Genomic DNA, 16081 nt, shown 5'->3' with positions numbered 1-16081 from the left:
ATGAGTTAATCATTAACTAGACTAATTTTACCAAAAACATCAATTAAGCTGCACAAGAGCCAATATACTGAGGCATTCAACATACAAATCTTTCTTGAATTGTGTGACTGATTTTTGAAATGCTACCTCCACTGACTGTCTACATGGAATTGCCATAGGTCCATCCTGACCGGCTTGTTCCCGCCCACCTCTGGCTCTGCCACCATATATGGTCATGACATCCGCACGGAGATGGAGCGTATTCGTCAGAACCTGGGCATGTGTCCGCAGCACAACGTCCTGTTTGACAAGCTGAGCGTGGAAGAGCACCTGTGGTTCTATTCCAGACTCAAAGGCATGGCAGAAGAAGACATACGCAAGGAGATGGACAAGTCAGTACCAGTTTACTGCCTTTAAGTTAGTTTGTCCAGTTTATGGAAATTTCTCCATTGTCTGTGACAGTCAGACAAATAAAGATTGTCATAAGGTTGCAGAGTGTACAACGACAACAACAACATGCCACCACACACAACCTGACGTAACCAGTATTACAACAGTGTAATACTATATATATATATATATATATATATATATATATATATATATATATATAGTATTACAACAGTATTACAACAGTGTAATACTATATATATATATATATATATATATATATATATATATATATATATATATATATATATATATATATATATATATATATATATCACAGGTCTACAATCTTACTACACACATCCTTGATATTAATCACTTTGGTGTTTTTTTTTTCATTTTTAATCTGTAGCTAATAAAACACAAATAATAAAAAAGATAAAATTCTCTCCAGAAATGAACAGTACAATCAGGATGTCTGTGTGTTGTAGTCCTTTCCTGTAAATGACACCTGTGTTTGAGTTCTATGAGTTTCACATCCAGCACCATCCCTGGATATTTACAGATATTTAAATTCTCAGATAGAGGCCAGGCTCTTTATTTAGAGCAGGCTTCTTATTTCTGTTCCCAGGTTAATACTCTTAGCACTTTAAGTTAATGAACTCAGGACTTCTTCCACGTTTATCTGTTTTCTTGATGAGTTTGGTATAACATACATTTCCAAAGCACTAACTACACTAGTACAACAACAGAGTCATGTCATTCTCACCACTCTGCTGGTCTCAGTTTCTCTTCTTTCACACACTATGTTCATTTGCTTCCACTTCGGCATTTGTCAGTTGCTGTTAAGCCACTGTCAGTTACGCTCAACACTTCCTGCACAGATGTTTATCACAGAAAGTCCTCCAACTGTTTAACTGACATAATCCTTCCCTCTCCTCAGGCTTTTATTGTGAAACAACAACGTGAATAAAAATGAAAATATATCTCTCAAACAGAAATAAGTATGATGTATTTGTTATACTGATGGAAATAGAGCTGTGAAAATGTACATTATACTGAATTTATTGCCTTAGTGTGCATATATATATACATACATACATATATATATATATAAGGTAGTTATAGAAACTGAAGTGGATAGTTCAATCAGTTTTACAGCAAATAACAAACTGCATTGCTGTGTATGTGTGTGTGTCTGCAGGATGATTGTTGACCTGGAGTTATCAAACAAGCGTCACAGCTTGGTGCAGACTTTGTCCGGTGGGATGAAGAGGAAGTTATCTGTGGCCATCGCCTTCGTTGGCGGCTCCAGAGCCGTCATCCTGGACGAACCCACAGCTGGGGTGGACCCCTACGCCCGCAGGGCCATCTGGGACCTCATCCTCAAATATAAACAGGGTGAGAGGATGCTCGGTACCAGAGGACATCCTTGCATTATTCTCCAGCAGCAGTTTCAAAAGGTTCTCATTGCAGTCCGAGGTAGTTTTGAAGAAAAGAAAGTCGTGACACTCTGTGAGATGCAAATCTTAAAGTGTCTGTACATGCCTCAGCAAAGCTGCCTTCACCTCAGGTATCTGCTGCATTAAAGCATATCCTTAAGTGATCTTTTGCACATCAAAGAATTCCTTGGCTTAGTTTTCTTCATTGCAGAGGATGAGGCTGCCTGGAGTCAGACTTTTTTGCATACTCAAAGAAAAACTTACAAACTCTCATTTAAGACTGTAGGACGTGACATGGATACAGTTTTTAATGCAGTGATCTCCTTCTGTATTCAGTTTTCACTTTATTTTTGCAGATGCACATCTTGTCCTTTTTTTTTTCATTTCTTGCGTAATTGTGGTGCAAACCAGCAGCTGTGTGTGTGTGTGTTGTACCTCTGCCTCAGGTCGTACAATTCTGCTGTCCACCCACCATATGGATGAAGCAGACCTTCTGGGAGATCGCATTGCCATCATCTCACATGGGAAACTCAAGTGTTGTGGCTCCCCGCTGTTCCTGAAGAGCACCTATGGAGACGGATACAAACTGACGCTGGTCAAAAAGCAGAGTGAAGGCCGAGGTGTGTGTACATACACGTGTGTGTGGGTTTTCTGTTTGACTTTTGAATGGCTGTGATGTTATTCTAAATTTGAAAACTAATTTTCAAGGATGTTGTCTCTCCTTGTTTTGTTTTGTTTTGTTTTGGTTTTACTTATTTATATTTGGGGTGACTGTGTTTTGAGTTTTTCCCATCATGCCTTGGGTGATGTAAAAGGAAATATAATATTTCCACGGAGTCTGTCAATTAGACTGAAAGCTGAACCTTTTCAGTTTTTATCTTGTGGTTTTTCTACATTGTGGTGAATCTGCACCATGAAATGTTATTCAGCATTAGCTGATGGCAGTTCCTGTGGGTACTGTAACCATATATGTACATACATCAGTCACCTGGATGTTTGGTTCTGAAGAAAAAAATCATTTTCTAAAACAGTGTTCACCTCACCTCTCCTCCTTTTCTCACTCAGGTTGTTGAACTGCCTCCTACTTCTTCTCAGTCCATCTCCACTGTTGCCTCTGGCGTTTGACTGACCACACTATTTTCTTTGTCTTTTCCTTCCCTGTCTCATTCCTTGCCATTTCCCTTTAATCATCCTGTCCTCCGCTGCTCCATCCATCCATCCATCCATCATGTTGCATGTTTTGCCTTCATCCTTCAGGCCAGGGCAGCCAGCTGCAGCCTCCTTCGTCTCTGTCTCCGTCCTCCTCTCTGTCGCCTTGCTCAGAGGCTCGGGTCACCCAGTTTATACGCCAGTTTGTGGCATCCTGCATGCTGGTGTCAGACTCCAACACTGAGCTGTCCTACATGCTGCCCTCCGAGGCTGTAAAGAAGGGCTGCTTCGAGAGGCTGTTCCAGGTACAGATACACTGACACACACAAGAACTCCTTTCTAAAAAACATCTTCAAGCTGGCACAAATTATATCTATATCTATATCTATATCTATATCTATATCTCTGTCTTCTGATATATCTATATCTAAATCTCTGATGATGGAATTAGTTAACTTACATCTTTCCTGCAGCAGTGGAAGTAAATGAAGCCTTGAAAGTCAATACAAACAATTCCTACAGGTGAGCCAACTTTTGTTGGTGACTGACAAACCTTCTGTCTGTACAAAGGCAGTGATGGAACAAACTGTGTTACTACACCTCTGATGCTTTATCAGGACAATACTGTGCTGCAGGAAGTAGATCTGTATATTAGTGAATCAGCATGGAGAGAAAAAGGTAGGAACAAAGGAGACAGACTGGTTGGTCAGAGCTTCATCCTGCAGGAAGATAATGATGCAAAACATCAGAATAACAGAACCAGACAGAGGCTTCACATGATGAAGACCAGCACAGTCTGTAGACCTAAACCACATGGAGCCTGTTTGGGAGATAGATCCCTGTGGTGTTATTGCAGATCTTATCCAATGTATCCCTGATACACTGCAGTAACTTGTCATTCTTTTCTTCTGTGTGTGCCTCCAGGCTTTGGAGCAGAGCTTGGACAGCCTGGCCCTGACCAGTTTCGGGGTGATGGACACCACCCTGGAGGAGGTCTTCCTCAAAGTGTCTGAGGAGGACCAGTCTCTGGAGAACAGTGATGCTGGTGAGACCTCCCCTGTGCCTCCAGGTAGCTTCAGCACCTCCACAGAGTTTTTAGCTTTCATAAATTAATCATGACTTTCTCCACAAAAATAGATTTCTGCAACATGTGCACTATATGAGTTAAAGTTTTAAGTTTGGACATTTTTCTAGTTCATTCTGTGGCTCCAGGCTGCCGTGATAATCTTCTCCCTCTCTCTCTCTCCCCATGGGCAGACATGAAGAGTTCTCCAGGGGGCAGCTCAGTGGGGAAATCCTCAGTGGGTTCAGGGGGCCTGGGGGGGACACAGGGTGAGACTAGACCTTCAGTGGAGGGTGAGAAGCCGGAGGTGGAGCTGAGTAATCTGGTGAAGTGTTCCAGGCTGAGCCAGAGCCAGTCCTCCCTGAAATCCTCCTCCTCCATCGGCTCAGTGAGGGGGGATGAAGGGGGACTCTACGCAGACTTCTATGGCGATTACTGTCCACTCTTTGACAACGGCCAAGAGTCTGACTCTGCCAGCCTGAGGGGTAAGACAACAAGATGGCAGATGTGCTGTGTCAGACGCTGACTTTTCATTCCCGTCACTGAGCCTCATGACAGCTGCAACCAAGAGCTGTTGATTGACACATCACTGTTCATATTTCTGTGGAGCACTCTCATGAACAGAAATGTTCTGAAATGGCACGCATGTCTAATTTTCTCTGATCGAACAAAATATAGGAGTGGTCATAGTCTCCATACGGTGTCCTGATCTGAATAATCATAAAGTAAAAGGTCATGTAAACTTCATTTTCTGTCCAACCTACAATTCCTACATTCCTTCTTTATTTATATATTTTCTCATTTTCTCAGTCCCTTAAAAGAGACCTCCACCACACCTACATCTGTTTACAGGTCATGGGGAGCACTTATGGGGTCATGGGGGAAAAAAGCTGTTTAAAGCCTTTAGTGTCTCCAGCTGTAATGTCACTTGATTCAGAGTCAGCTGAAGCTGAAGATTACAAATCTGAAAAGTAAAAAGATCTGGGGGTGTGGAGTTAGAGAGAAGCGGGCTAAGCAGACCTCTGCAGTCTGCTCCTCATCACTGCTTGAGCCAAGTGGTTTGAGGGTACATTAGCTGCTACCAATAATAACACACCCAAATCTGCAACTGTCAACTGCCAAGGTGCACTGTGGGTAATGTAGGTACAGGGTTTTGACAAGGAAGAATCTATCTACTATCAGTTTAGATTTTTCATGTGATGTTTCCTTCATCTTCAGGGGATGCAGAGAACCCCTCATCCCCAGAGCCAGAGGTCCAGGAGGGGCAGGGCAGCTTCAAGTTGGAGGGTTGGTGGTTAAAGCTGAGTCAGTTTCATGGCCTAATTGTCAAGAGGTTCCACTGTGCCAAGAGGAATACCAAGGGCCTCTTCTCTCAGATCCTCCTACCTGCTTTCTTCGTCTGTGTGGCCATGACTGTGGCCTTATCTGTACCTGAGATTGGTGAGATTTTACGTCTAAGGTTTAAAGTAGGTGTCGCTGTATTTAACCTACACTTATTTCAAACAGCTCCTACGTTTTCTATGAAAGGCTTCTATGAAAGTGCAGTTATCTCAATATTATGTTCATGTATGAAACCTTAGAGCTTGCACTGTTACTTTCCACCATGAACACATTAGATGAAGTAAAAACTTAAACGAGTTTTACTTGCACCAAAGCCAAAACAGTGAGCTTAGAAACCACTGCAGAGCTGTGTAGAGCTGAGAGGAGCTGAAGTGTTCCTCACTTTGAGTGCTACCTTTCATACGACATGTTATTAGTAATTTAAAATATTGATTTCTGCAGCTTTAATAAATTAAAGCCCAGTTTTAATTGCGATCAATAAAAAAAACACCAAAGAGAGTAACAAAGAGTGAAAGGTTGAGGTTTTATGAGGCGCAGGTTTCTTTCTTAATGTTGACAAAACATTTCAAAACCAACTGGTGGATGAAGATTCAGTTTGTCTTGTTTTACAGGAGATTTGCCCCCCCTGATCTTGTCGCCATCTCAGTATCATAACTATACACAACCTAGAGGCAACTTCATTCCATACGCCAATGAAGACAGACCCCAGTACAGGTAAGATGACACCTATTTTTACAGTTGCATTTCTGTGCAGTACAGTGTCCTTTAAGGGACAATAAAAGACATTTGCTTCTGAACAGTTTGGATGAAAATGTAGAGCCTCTGCACGCCATCTCTTATTTGGGCTTATCTGACCTCATCTTTGTCCTCCTCTGTAAGGAGTAAGCTGTTGCTAGATGCCAGTCCGCAGAAGATCGTCAACACCCTCCGTCTGCCCTCGGGCGTGGGTGCTACCTGCGTCCTCAAAACCCCCTTTAACAGCACCCTGGACCAGCTGGCCCAGACCCTCAACCCTAGCGCCAACAACTCCAAGACCCTGGCGGCCCGCTACTTTGACTCCATGTGTCTGGACTCCTTCACTCAGGGGGTTCCCCTCTCCAACTTTGTACCCCCACCTCCTTCACCAGCACCTTCAGATGACCCAGACCCTCGCTTCGAGGATGGACTGTGGAACTTCACAGTTGCCCCTCCAACCACAGTCCACGGTGAGTCCGTCACAGCCCACTTAAATCTGTATAGTTTCAAATGTATCTTATGAAATATATCAGCCAGAACTGTGTAAATATATGTTATTCATTTCATAACAGACAGACAAACAATAAACACACAGAGCAAAACAACGATAATAACAGTAATACTCCCATTTCCATCTTCACCAGCTCAGACAGCATTATCACCAACAGGTAGTTACAAACAACCTTTCCAATCACTGCCTTGTAATAGAAATGTTAATCACAAGAGCAAAATACTGAGAGAGCAAAATAAACGAATAAATCACTAAATAAAATGTGATAATATTACTGGACATTATAATAAAACAATAATAATAATAATAAGAGGAGAAACTATAGTGCAAACTAATTTCATTTCTTGTTGTCCATTTGAGTTTCATCAGACACAGAACCATTTTCTCTCTCTGCTTTGCTGGGAGCTGCACTTACATCATTTCCTACCTCACCTTTTTCCAGTCCAGTTCTCTAAAAATCTGGGCTCAGACTAGGGAAAATTTTGGTTTTCAGACTTTTGCATTGATTTTAATCCCTTCTTTTCACTAACAGAGGATACAAAATTTTACTACTGGGTAAAGAAAGGTCTGTACTCACACACAACAGTCTCTGGAGTTGAACCACTCTGTACAACTGTGGTGAACAGAGAAGCTTCTCAAAATGAACAACATGTCCAACCTTGAAGTGGATGGACTACAACAGCAGAGACCACATCAGGTTCCAGTCCTGTCAGCCAAGGACAGAGACCTGGTAGTGGACACAGGTTCACCAAAACTGGACAGATGAAGACTGGACAAACGTAGCCTGCTCTGATGGATCTGGATTTCTGCTGAGGCTGCAGATGGTAGGGTCAGAGTTTGGAGTCAACAGCATGAATCCATGGACCCAACCTGCCTTGTGTCAACAGTCCAGGCTGCTGGTGGTGGTGGTGGTGGTGTGATGGTGTGGGGAAAGTTTTCTTGGTTCACTTTGGGCCTTAATACCAATCAGTCATGGTCTGAATGTCACAGTGTGTCTGAGTATTGTTGCTGACCATGTTCATCCCTTCATGGCCACAGTTCACCATCTTCTAATGGCTACTCCTCCTCAGTCTCCAGACCTGAAACCTGAACATCTTTGGGATGTAGTAGAACAGGACATTGGCAACTTGAATGTGCAGCTGATAAATCTGCACTCTGCTGAATTAAAGACGCATCTTTTATGTTTACACAGAGCCTGTGACATCTCCTCCCACCCTCCCCCTGTCCATCCACGAGCCAGTCCGTTGTACCTGCTCCATGCAGGGGACGGGCTTCTCTTGCCCCAGTGGGGTGGGAGGACGGCCCCCACTCATGAAGGTGGTGACAGGTGACATCTTGGTGGACATCACAGGCCGCAACGTCTCCGAGTATCTGCTCTTCACGTCAGACAGACTGCGCCTGCACAGGTAGGACTGCTGTGGGAACATCTCATAAAGTTAGAATCATAAAGATGCACAGGCTGGAAACAATCACCAATCACACGCGGCTGAATAGGCTGCCTGACTAATGACATTAAATGTGATACTGGGAAGTTTTGAATTAGAGAACTGTCCATGCTGCTGAGTGTCTGTATGGACAGAGCAAACAAAGACAAATTTAACAGCTACACTCAGGAAAACAATGCGCATTACATTTTATCAATAACTAAATTCCTCACTTACTCACTTTCTTTGGCTTGTGGTGACCTCTGCTCCGTACACGACTTCACCAATAACAACATGACCATTTTTCCACCAAACAAGCTGACTGACGTTTACCACACACTGAAATCCAGAGGGCTGCTGCTTCACTCACGCTTTGATTCAATAAAAGCTGCAGGTTGATTAGTATTTAGGCTGTCGGCTCACTCTGGGTTGTTGACAGACACAGGCTGTTATAATTCCACCTGCCTTTCTGGACTTTGACAGAATGTCCAGATTACCTGTCCGCCCATGATGTCAGGTGTGAATGGCCCTCTTGAAGTCATTCCCCAACATCTCTTTCAGATTTACTTGGATATAAACCTGGAAATTCATTTTCCCCTGGATGATATTCAGCTGTCCAGGTCCAGAGGATGCAAAGCCCCCAATCATGATGCTCCCTCCACTGTCCTTCACTGTTGGGAGGATGTTTTCATGTTAGTATGCAGTGCTCCTTTTACACCGTCACTGCCCGTTGTTTCCAAACAAACTCTGTGGTGTCCTGCCATGGACGCAATGTCTGTTCAATGATTTGCACAAGTCAGACTCATGAACAGAGGTGTTCACCAGTTCCAATGATTCCTTTAAGTCTCCCACTTCTAGGGAGAGTAGCCACAGGTCTACACCGTCTCCATTTATAGACAGTTTGTCTGACTGTGGACTGATGAACATTAAACTCTGAGATCACTTAAACCTTCTCAACATTCATGCAAATCAACAATTCTTGACGCTTACTCTTATGAGATCTTTTTGAGGTTTTTTTTTTTTTTAGTCTAGAGGTTCATATACTTTTCCCACACTGTGAATGTTTGAATGATGTATGGACAAGAACAATACAAAGGTTTGTGCTATTAGTTAAAATAGGTTGTTTGTTCATTATTGTAGCTTAAGTATTGTTTAGTATGTATTTCCTGTTTTAGACCTGGAATAATCATTATGAGAGCACACTGTGTAAACTGCTTCTTTAACTCTTATTTCATTCAACAGATACGGTGGTTTGACAGTGGGGAACATCCAGAAATCAATCCCAGCGTCCTTTGGGAGAAAGCTGCCTCCGATGGTTCGCAAAATAGCAGTTCGCAGATCAGCTCAGGTAAGACGTTCACTCTGAACTGGACAAGAAGGTTCGCAAATGGAGTAACGGCTGACAGAGCATCTCTCATGTTCAGGTTCTGTACAACAACAAAGGTTATCACAGCATGCCAACCTATCTGAACGTCCTCAACAACGCCATCTTACGTGCCAACCTACCTGTGTCCAAGGGCAACCCTGCTGCCTATGGTAAGTACATACCAGTTTTATAACTGATGTTAAATAGTGTTGAGTTGTGTAATTTTTGGCCGAGCTCCTGGTTTGGTTATTATCGTCTACACACATCATGTTGTTGTGTATTTGTTTTTTGCAGGTATCACACTGACAAACCACCCAATGAATCGAACCAGTGCCAGCCTGTCTTTGGACTACTTGTAAGCAGTCTAGCTGAACTGTGCTTATCCATGATGAACTCTATTTCTATTTACATCCATTATAAATGTCATGTGATCTGTCTGTCTATATATATATATTCTCTGCTCTTCTCTGTTTCTCCAGGCTCCAGGGGACAGATGTGGTGATTGCTATCTTCATTATTGTGGCCATGTCCTTTGTACCAGCCAGCTTTGTGGTTTTTCTGGTTGCAGAGAAATCCACAAAGGCCAAACACCTGCAGTTTGTCAGCGGCTGCGACCCTGTCATCTACTGGCTGGCGAACTACATATGGGACATGGTGAGGAGGAAACATGTGGGACATGTGTGTGACTGATGCTAACTGATAGAGGGCTGTGGATGTGGAGGTGAACTGCTCAGTCTTTGTCAGTCGCACTGTAAATATTGTCTCTCTGTGTCTGAACATGTCTTTTCTCTCATCTCTCCTCAGCTGAACTACCTGGTACCTGCCACATGTTGTGTTATTATTCTGTTTGTGTTCGACCTGCCAGCCTACACCTCCCCAACCAACTTCCCTGCTGTCCTCTCCCTCTTTCTTCTCTATGGGTGAGACCTCTGACTACACATACACATTCGCACACTTTTTAAAAAATATACATGAATGTACATTAAATGTTTGAAGCCATTCTCTGGTTAAATTCTGATGATATAGTTATAGCAGTGAAAAAGGACAACTGCAAGGAAAAAGGCTCTCTCTGTCTGCATGTCAATGTGCCGCTGAGTAAAACAAATAACATCCAAATTTCTTTGAATGTGGGACTGAATAGGCTCTAGGCCAATTGAATTGTGCCAAATGATTAGCACAGCAGCGAAAGGGTCTTCTTCTTAGTGTGCAGGAGACCCGGAGGGACAGGTCTGGTCTGCCCAGCTTGAGAGAGCTCCTGTGTGTCGTTAAAGGTGTGCATTTCTGACTGAAAGATAGCATCTTCTGCCTCCATTTATCCATTCGCTAATATGTTCAATTCATGTTAACATGTTTTTAATGACATTTAAATTTGAGAGAAAAAAATAGAAACAAATATAAAAAATTGTCTAATCAACGAAAAATTTCACGACCCCACCCCTGCTGTACCTCCGTGCACCCCCTAGGGGTCACGGACCCCCTGTTGAAGACCTCTGCTCTGCATAATCACTGACACCAAACTGATGTCTTTCTATTTTTTAAGTGACTGATTAAAAGTGAATGTCAGTTTAAACAGACACAGCTGTGTGTAATAGTTTGGCCTCCCCTGGGCAAACAACATATTATGTAACAGATTTTTGAAGTGAGAAGAATACACCCTGTAAATACAAACCCCGCAGTGAGGAAAAACTGTCATTATCCTTAACTGCTATCAGCCAGGAGCACACTTCACTGTACTCACTATGAAGTGAAGTGCATTTTGTACTTTGTTATTTTTGATGACTCTGCCATGCTCCCCCTGTCCCCTCCCCATAAAGGAAAGTGATGGCACAAGGGAGAGGAAAGCGAAAAGCGATTTCCTAATGACTTTGTAGACGGTGGAAATTTGAAGCTGGAGACACTTGAATATGTTTTTACAGTCTCTCCTGCTCTGTAGACATCAGTTAGCTTTGCTTTCAGATCCTCAGTCCATTTCTTTGTTGTGGAGTGTTACCACAGGGTTTAGTAGTATTTTACTTCAAATGCCATGGCAGCATATGATGGCCCCTGTAGTGATCAATAGTAAGTTCTGCTCACTGTCATATTTCTGTTGACACAGATACAGTACGTGTCCATATTGCTGTTATAGGATGAAAATCAATTGGGAGGGAACTTTGATACCAAAGTTACATGTAGTTTGATTGTGTGGAAACACAGATGAGTGCAGCAGCACTACTGTAAAGTTCAAAATGATCTGTATATTATCTGTGTAGACTGCAGTTTCACTGATCTCTAACTGTAACTGCATGTCCTCGTGTCCTAAAGCTTTGGACGTCCTCAGTGATTTGCTCTTCCTTCCTTCCAGGTGGTCCATCACTCCCATCATGTACCCAGCATCCTTCTGGTTTGAGGTTCCCAGTACAGCCTATGTGTTCCTCATCGTCATCAACCTCTTCATAGGCATCACTGCAACTGTCGCCACCTTTCTCCTCCAGCTCTTTGAACATGATAAGGTCAGTTTGAGTCTTGAGTCTTGCAATAGATCTGTGCTGGAGCTGTATCAGATGTGGCCTTTGGATGTTTCTGTGTTTTTTACCTCACTGTTTTCATCTGTAGGATCTGAAAAAAGTAAACAGTTACCTGAAGTCCTGCTTTCTCATCTTCCCCAACTACAACCTCGGCCATGGCCTGATGGAGATGGCCTACAACGAGTACATCAACGAATACTACGCTAAAATAGGTACATTAATGTGCCGCATTGTTCAGCTTCATACTTTAAAGTAAAGTTTTAGGCCAGTTTTAAGGTTGTTGTGTAAGTGTAAGTTGTTGTGTGCTTTCAGGCCAGTTTGACAAGATGAAGTCACCGTTTGAGTGGGACATTGTGACTCGAGGACTCGTTGCCATGACAATCGAAGGCTTTGTCGGTTTCCTCATCACCATCCTCTGCCAGTACAACTTCCTCAGGAAACCCCTGTGAGTGATGTGTGTTTCTGTCTGAGTGTGTGAGGTGCCAGGTTTTAGTGTCACTCTCTCAGATTTAAAGCACCCTTCTCTCTTTAGCTTCCACTTTACAATCAAACATTATCCATCACAGACGAGGTCATACAGTAGATACAGAAACCAGCTTCTCCACCCACAGAGGCAGAAAACTGACCATGGTGCAATGCAACTGCAAGACGTTTGTGTTTGGAGTAGGAGTAATGATTTAATACTTTATCGCAACATGGAAATTATTTTCTTTTTTGTCTCTGTCACCCAGCTGACACCAGCTTGCCATACATGTCCCATCACTTCCTCTTAGACTTATAATTCAGTGAAATCTAAACACACAGACGTCAGACACACACACAGCGCACCAATCAGCAGATTCTTCACAGTGAGATCAGGATCCCTGCTTGAGGGTAAATCAAATCAAAGAATTCATCTTCTCCTCATAATCATCAGTCAGACTTTTTCCTCAGTGTCAAAGTAACTGACTTGACAGTGGACAGAAAACTGAGGAGCTGAAATAAGAGACGGTCTAAAAAGTGCATGCAAGTGGACCAGCACAGCTTTTCAGATTTCAAACCAACTTTATCTTCATCTGGACTTTCTCCCATTGCGCACACAGAAAATTTGTCAGTGAAATGTACGTGTGTGTGTGTGTGTTTGTGTCCAGGAGGCTGCCGGTCAGCTGCCAGCCGATAGATGATGATGATGTAGATGTAGCCTGTGAGAGACGAAGAGTGCTGCGAGGAGACGCTGACAACGACATGCTGAAGATTGAGAACCTGACAAAGGTTTAAACATTTAGAAAATCCATAAAGAGGCTACGGTTTTGTTTTCCCAGACATGTTACCCATGCAAACAACTGCATGTTCTACTCAAACATGAATAACTTGTGTTATGTCTACAGTTATACCAGTATAGCAAATTAACCTACCAATTAAAATGGTTATTATACTATATTAAATGTACAGTACATGATTTGTATATAAGGAGCTAAAACTCACTAAAACTCTGGTATGATCCTTTAATGTACGTGTACATGTGTCCTCCCTCAGGTGTACAAATCCAGGAAGATGGGTCGTATCCTGGCAGTGGACCGGCTGTGTCTGGGCGTCCGGCCCGGTGAGTGCTTTGGACTGCTGGGGGTGAACGGAGCCGGGAAGACCACCACCTTCAAGATGCTGACGGGAGATGAGTGCACCACAGGAGGGGAGGCCTTCATTAACGGAAACAGGTCAGTGCCAGAAAAATAAGAACCTTTGTTTTCAGTGTTCCTGTGCTTCATGAAGACAGACTCATCAGACAGGGAACAGAATAAAAACGAACAATCAACCGTTAGTAAAATCAGTTGAAACTCTATCATCAAATGTATAAAGACGCCTCTCTCAACAAAGCCTTCAGCTGTCATCAAAGGCTCAGCTGCCTAATTGCTAACAGGTGCATAAAATCAAGTGTAGTTTTCACTGATGAACAGTAGAGTTGTTGGCACTGAGGAGAAATCAGTGATGTTCTTTACTGTGTGTATCTTTGTGTGCATCTTTGTGTGTGTGTGTGTCTGTGTGCAGTATCCTGAAGGACCTGTTACATGTGCAGCAGAGTATCGGCTACTGTCCACAGTTCGACGCCCTGTTTGACGACCTGACAGCCAGGGAACATCTGGAGCTGTACACTCGCCTTCGTGGCATTCCCTGGAAGGACCAAGAGAGGGTAGGTCTCACACACACACACATTTCCCTTTTTAGAGAAGGCCTGTCCTTAACATCACAACTGAGTGCTTAACACCCAACACTAACGGTGTGTCTCTGCAGAAAGCGGTGCAGTTCAGGTGAAGTGTTGCCACTTTGTTCGATGGTGTGAAATCTTCTCACAACTTCTTTACCTCCGTCCCCCCCACACCCTAAACAGATGATTCTCCATCACAGACTGATATTGTCCTTTACCCCCCTCTAGGTGGTGCAGTGGGCATTAGAAAAATTGGAGTTGTCCAAGTACGCAGACAAACCTGCCGGCACTTACAGCGGAGGAAACAAACGCAAGCTGTCCACTGCCATCGCTCTGATTGGATACCCCTCGCTCATCTTCCTGGTAAGAAGTTTGAATTAAATGTTTTATATGCTGCACAATCACACTCTGAGTTGACATTAGTACATAAACTACCAGTAAATCTAAAATGAGAAATAGTTTCATAAAAGCAAAATTTCTGTGCTGAGCTGCAGGTGTTCTCCATATGAGACCTTCACTCATGGCTGTCCTGAACTCATTTTATTAGCCAGTATTTCTTTGTACTCTATTTCTGACTAATTATTACTACATTAGCTACATTAAGTTGATGTGGATCTGTTTCAGGACAGTGTAACCTGAGCATGAACAGCAGCACCTCAGAGGTATCCTTCACCAGCAGATTGTCTCTCAGAGTAGACCTAAATCAGCCGCTCTGCTTGCATCGCTCACTGCTGCTGCTCACATATAATTACTGTTCTTTCTTTTTTTAAATTTGCATTCATTGTGCAGATGCTGTTGTCCAAGGTGACTTACAAAAGTGCATTCAGACCACGTAGGAGCAGGAGCTTGGTATCATCCTGAAATTTAGTTGTTCAAACAAATCACTAAACACATGTTCAGTGCAACAGTCGTGTGCCTGGAGACGTGTCCATCTCAGCTGAGTGGCCTGCTTTGCTGTTGGTGGGGGTTGTTCTGTAAGATGTAAGCAGACACTTTGTCCAGATCCATGTAAACAAAATACTTTTCTGTATTGTAAGGAGAAGTGACACCTTCATTGTGTAACTAAGTCTTTTAACTTGGGCCCAAGAGGTGTGACAGTCAGGCAGAGACTCTGATCGAAGAGTTCATCAGTGAGCTGGCTGCAGTCTAAGTTTTTCACTACATTTGTATTTAAAATGCTGATTCTATTGATTTTGTAGGTATTGCAGCTGGTGAAGTTTGTTTTTCTAACCTCTGAGCTCTGGAGACAAAGTGGTTGAAAATGGGCATGTTCAGTGTTTGAACACACCTTTTCACTAACTAAAGGTTGGCTATCAGCAGGTAAAAGATGTGTGTGAGGCGACAAGACTGGCAAGTGATCCGCATCAGATTGCATTGAAATTTTGCTTTGGGTCCAGCTTAAGTTGTATTTAAATTATATTTCGGTCCAGATCTGGACCCAAGTCCACCTACTGAGTGTATGAGTTTCAAGTGGGTAACGCAATTGAACAGGTAATTCACAATACACCACTGATTAAAGCACAAGTGCAGTCCCAGCAAAATCAAAAGATAATCTACTCTAATCTACTTAACTAAAGGACTGAGGGTTTTTAATATTTGGCTGTGTGGCTCACTCACTCACAGCACTGTGTCTTCAGTGCTTTAACAGAGCACAGCAGGGGTGATTCTTGAAAGCTGTTTTTTCAGGAGCAAACATCTGATTTGTAGTTCATACCTAGTAATCAAAACGCCTGCATTGGTCCTGATCCCAGACCTGTGTATCGGCTTGGAACATCCTTCCTTTCATTCTGTTTCTGTTAAACTTGCTGAGTTAGTGACCACTCTATAACTGGAGCTGAGGACATACCTGTGCACGGTGGCGTCGGTGTGAGACACTGGATGTCAGTGATGGACTTAGAAGTAGAAATGGTGTATGAAATGTCTTCCTGCTCTTTTGCTGCTCCTCCAGCTGGGTCACACTAGGGGACCGCTTAGTTTGTTTGTCTCTGAAACGCC

The 16081-nt window shown here is 43.0% G+C and overlaps 1 protein-coding gene across 3 annotated transcripts in view; it reads left to right on the top strand.

Annotated features, from left to right (window-relative positions):
* The window catches only part of abca2 (ATP-binding cassette, sub-family A (ABC1), member 2), an 88170-nt gene that overhangs the window by 65926 nt on the left and 6163 nt on the right, over nucleotides 1-16081 (top strand). For 2 of the 3 annotated variants that reach the window (XM_041041774.1, XM_041041773.1), the window contains 22 exons: nucleotides 159-371; nucleotides 1574-1770; nucleotides 2258-2431; nucleotides 3069-3265; nucleotides 3885-4029; nucleotides 4218-4508; nucleotides 5242-5463; nucleotides 5976-6078; nucleotides 6244-6569; nucleotides 7803-8016; nucleotides 9277-9382; nucleotides 9459-9570; nucleotides 9695-9755; nucleotides 9880-10054; nucleotides 10205-10320; nucleotides 11742-11889; nucleotides 11993-12116; nucleotides 12217-12349; nucleotides 13035-13155; nucleotides 13420-13598; nucleotides 13930-14071; nucleotides 14315-14449. In XM_041041774.1, the coding sequence (XP_040897708.1) occupies nucleotides 159-371; nucleotides 1574-1770; nucleotides 2258-2431; nucleotides 3069-3265; nucleotides 3885-4029; nucleotides 4218-4508; nucleotides 5242-5463; nucleotides 5976-6078; nucleotides 6244-6569; nucleotides 7803-8016; nucleotides 9277-9382; nucleotides 9459-9570; nucleotides 9695-9755; nucleotides 9880-10054; nucleotides 10205-10320; nucleotides 11742-11889; nucleotides 11993-12116; nucleotides 12217-12349; nucleotides 13035-13155; nucleotides 13420-13598; nucleotides 13930-14071; nucleotides 14315-14449 (3634 nt within the window). The remainder of the gene's footprint in view (nucleotides 1-158; nucleotides 372-1573; nucleotides 1771-2257; nucleotides 2432-3068; nucleotides 3266-3884; nucleotides 4030-4217; nucleotides 4509-5241; nucleotides 5464-5975; nucleotides 6079-6243; nucleotides 6570-7802; nucleotides 8017-9276; nucleotides 9383-9458; nucleotides 9571-9694; nucleotides 9756-9879; nucleotides 10055-10204; nucleotides 10321-11741; nucleotides 11890-11992; nucleotides 12117-12216; nucleotides 12350-13034; nucleotides 13156-13419; nucleotides 13599-13929; nucleotides 14072-14314; nucleotides 14450-16081) is intronic. The other variant, XM_041041775.1, reaches the window with a different exon arrangement.

Source organism: Toxotes jaculatrix, chromosome 7, assembly GCF_017976425.1.
Source record: "Toxotes jaculatrix isolate fToxJac2 chromosome 7, fToxJac2.pri, whole genome shotgun sequence".
NCBI classification, from domain to species: Eukaryota; Metazoa; Chordata; class Actinopteri; family Toxotidae; genus Toxotes; species Toxotes jaculatrix.
This window is presented reverse-complemented; position numbering and strand designations above follow the sequence as displayed.